This window comes from Podarcis filfolensis (assembly GCF_964270895.1).
Source record: "Podarcis filfolensis genome assembly, contig: HAP1_SCAFFOLD_89, whole genome shotgun sequence".
NCBI lineage: Eukaryota > Metazoa > Chordata > Lepidosauria > Squamata > Lacertidae > Podarcis > Podarcis filfolensis.
Window position 1 is genome coordinate 28,625 of NW_028149480.1, and position 1,376 is coordinate 30,000.

Here is a 1,376-nt window from a genome sequence, read left to right on the forward strand (position 1 = left end):
CTCTCCCTTCTCCGCCTCCTGATTGGCTGCGGCTTCAACTTTGTCCCTCAGCGGCCGCCGTCCCTCGCCGGAAGTCGTCGCCGAGAAGAAGCAGGCGTCCCCAAATGGCGGCGGCTTCCCGTCCTTTGTCCCGCCTCCTCTCCCATCTCCGCCTCCTGATTGGCTGCGGCGTCAACTTTGTCCCTCTCCGGCCGCCGTCCCTGGCCGGAAGTCGTCCCGGAGAAGAAGCAGGAGGCCCAAGATGGCGTCGGCGTCGTTCTGAGGCGACGACTCTGAGGCGAAGCCGGGATGTTCTCGGCCCTGAAGAAGCTGGTGGGCTCGGAGGCGGGCCAGGCCCGGGAGAAGCCCATCCCGCCCGGCCTGCAGTCCATGAACCAGGCGCTGCAGCGGCGCTTCGCCAAGGGAGTCCAGTATAACAGTGAGTGAATGTGAAGAATAATAATAATAATGTGAATAATAGGAATAATGTGAGGGAATAATAATAATAATAATAATAATAATAATAATGTGAGGGAATGGGAAGAAGAGGAATAATAATAATAATAATAATAATGTGAATAATGTGAGGGAATAGGAAGAAGAGGAATAATAATAATAATAATAATAATAATAATAATGTGAACAATATGAATAATGTGAGGGAATAATAATAATAATAATAATAATGTGAGGGAATAGGAATAATAATAATAATAATAATAATAATAATAATAATAATAATGTGAATAATAGGAATAATGTGAGGGAATGGGAAGAATAATAATAATAGTAATAATGTGAATAATATGAATAATGTGAGGGAATAGGAAGAATAATAATAATAATAATAATGTGAGGGAATAGGAAGAAGAGGAATAATAATAATAATAATAATAATAATAATAATGTGAATAATATGAATAATGTGAGGGAATGGGAATAATAATAATAATAATAATAATGTGAATTATGTGAGGGAATAGGAAGAAGAGGAATAATAATAATAATAATAATAATAATAATAATAATAATGTGAATAATAGGAATAAAAGGAATGCTTATTGATAATAATGATAATATAATATCATAAATGGGAATAATAGGTGAAGAATGTGAGGGTGTATTAATAATAATAATAATAATAATAATAATAGGAATAAAGGGAATGGATACTAATAATAGGAATAATAATGTGAATATGAATAAAAGGAATGCTAATTAATAATAATAATAATAATATCATAATATCAGAATTGTGAATGCTTATGAATAAAATGAAGAATGTGAGGGCGTATTAATATTAAGAATATGAATAAAGGGAATGAATATTAAGAATATGAATAAAGGGAATGAATATTAAGAATATGAATAAAGGGAATGAATATTAAGAATATGAA

General features: G+C 34.4%; 1 protein-coding gene across 1 annotated transcript in view; it reads left to right on the forward strand.

The window, feature by feature from the left end:
* Window positions 1–213: 213 nt before the first annotated feature.
* Window positions 214–1,376, forward strand: part of RABL6 (RAB, member RAS oncogene family like 6) — a 37,777-nt gene continuing 36,614 nt past the window's right edge. Inside the window, exon 1 of the mRNA XM_083631709.1 lies at window positions 214–418. Coding sequence (XP_083487835.1) covers window positions 289–418 — 130 coding nt within the window. The 5' untranslated portion in view covers window positions 214–288. The remainder of the gene's footprint in view (window positions 419–1,376) is intronic.